Source organism: Mus caroli, chromosome 8 (genome assembly GCF_900094665.2).
Source record: "Mus caroli chromosome 8, CAROLI_EIJ_v1.1, whole genome shotgun sequence".
NCBI classification, from domain to species: Eukaryota; Metazoa; Chordata; class Mammalia; order Rodentia; family Muridae; genus Mus; species Mus caroli.
The window spans coordinates 16,906,542-16,908,602 of NC_034577.1; the positions used below are offsets into that span (position 1 = coordinate 16,906,542).

General features: G+C 48.0%; 1 protein-coding gene across 3 annotated transcripts in view; it reads right to left on the reverse strand.

The window, feature by feature from the left end:
- Slc25a15 (solute carrier family 25 member 15) overlaps positions 1-2,061 on the reverse strand; it is a 25,480-nt gene that overhangs the window by 12,311 nt on the left and 11,108 nt on the right. For all 3 annotated transcript variants that reach the window (XM_021170853.2, XM_021170850.1, XM_029480431.1), the window contains exon 3: positions 887-1,145. In XM_021170853.2, coding sequence (XP_021026512.1) covers positions 887-1,145 — 259 coding nt within the window. The remainder of the gene's footprint in view (positions 1-886; positions 1,146-2,061) is intronic.

The window sequence follows — 2,061 nt, forward strand, 5'->3', positions numbered from 1 at the left end:
AATATGCTTGGCCCAGGAAGTGGCACTATTAGGAGGTATAGCCTTGTTAGAGTCTGCCTGGCCTTGTTGGAGGAAGTGTGTCACTGTGGGGATGGGCTTTGAGACCCTCCTCCTAGCCATATGAGAAAGTTTTCCCCTGGTTCCCTTTTGAACAAAATGTAGAACTCCAAGCTCCTTCTCCACTCCCAAGCCTGNCTGGATGCTGCCAGGCTTCTCACCATGATGATAATGGACTGAACCTCTGAACCTGTAAGCCAGCCCCAGTTAAATGTTGTCCTTTATAAGTGTTGCTTTGGTCATGATGTCTGCTCACAGCAATGGAAACCCTAACTAGGACACCTTGCAATCACTTTAGTAATTAAGCTTTTCCAAGCCCCTCCCCCCCAATTTAATTTTAAATCAGTCCAAATCAATCAGCATTTGAAGGAAGAATGGCTAAGTACCCCCACAGCTTATGAAGGCTGTCTGGTCTTTGAATGACAGGTACTGCAGAGGCGATCAGGCACAAACAGAGGGCTGGTAAACAGGGANAGGTCAGACAAAGGAAGCTGGGTCTACCTGTAGCTTCCTAAACTCTAAGTTTCTTGTCTAACATCGCGCAGGTAATCTCTTTCAATGCTCTCTGTGAATGAAAGGGAAACCTAAAGCTTAAGCCCCACGTTCTACACTTTTAGCCCAGCACTTCTGCTCACATGAAAAGCATCTTCCCAGGGGAACCAAAGCACACACTGGACTCTTAACACCATCCATTTGGCCGTCTCTGGTTTGCACCAGGAGACAGGANAGGACATCAGAATGGTTTTGAGAAGGAAACCTCTCTCCTGTCAATGTCNNTGAAGTCAAGCGTTCTCTTATTTTAAGAACGAGTGCCAGNGTCCCGACTCACCTCAGTTTTGCCTGCTGATCCAATCCAACCACTTTACGGACCACCTGCTGGCAGAAGCCGTAACACATGAACAGCACCGAGTTCTCTGCTATATTGGCAATCAGTGCNGGGCTGGTGCCCTTGTAGAAGCCACGGAAGCCCACCTGGGAGTAGGTCTTGAGGCAGCAGTCTGTGAGGCCCCGGTAGAGGTCTGGAAAGGTCTGCATCTTCACCTTCATGGTGTCGAAGGGCTGCCCAGTCAGTACGCATGCTGTGCCCCCTAGAGGTACAACAGGAGTCTTTAGGATGGTCTGCAGCCACAGACAGGAAGGGGAGCGGCTTGCTGTCCGTGGTTAACCAGTACTTTAGTTCCGACTGACTGTCTTTGTCCCAAATCTCTAGCCAAGTTCANTAAACAACTTCTAGTGGGTACCTATGCTNGNCAGCANCAGAGTCCCATCCTAAAGAGAGNCATGCTTACCAAGAGAGACGTTTNTGGTTCTACATGCCAAGCCCTGTACAAAGCCTATATTTGGGGACCAGCCATGGTGGAACTGGAGAGTCGTGGAGAGAGATGGNCTGGAACCTTGTTTGAGGGAGCNGCCACAGACAGGAGATACACCTCTGAGCCTCTCTGTTCGTCATCGGTGCCATCTCACAGTGTTCACACAAGGTTAGCAAAAACTGGGCCTGACACAAACCTGGCACACAAGTGGTTACTGAACAGCAGCCACTAGAGACACNAGCGAGAAGCCATGCAGAAGGGACAGTGCTGTGGTGATGGAGACAAGCATTTCCTCTTGTCTGGTGCCCTACTGTGTGGCGACGATTAGAAAAACATCAGAGTCAAGTGCCGGATAAGGAAGACAAGAGCCTGCTAATTAATCTCCTGAGGGCCAAACATGTGACCCTGAAAAAAAGCATTTTAATTTTAACCCTATCAATTAATGATTTCTACGTGCTTAGGAATAGACTACAATTACCTTTGCTTAGTATAAATGGNCCGAAGTCTGCCAAGTAATTTTTTCTTCCCACAACGTAAGGATATCAAATGCCCTAAGTCTAGACTGCATTAGATTACTTCAGAGAGAATTCTGAACATAAGGATCACAGCAAGCTGTGATTGCCCCACAGTATCTGTAGACCCTGGACTAGGAACAAAGTTTTGGGCCGTGGTTAATATTTACCTCCCTCCT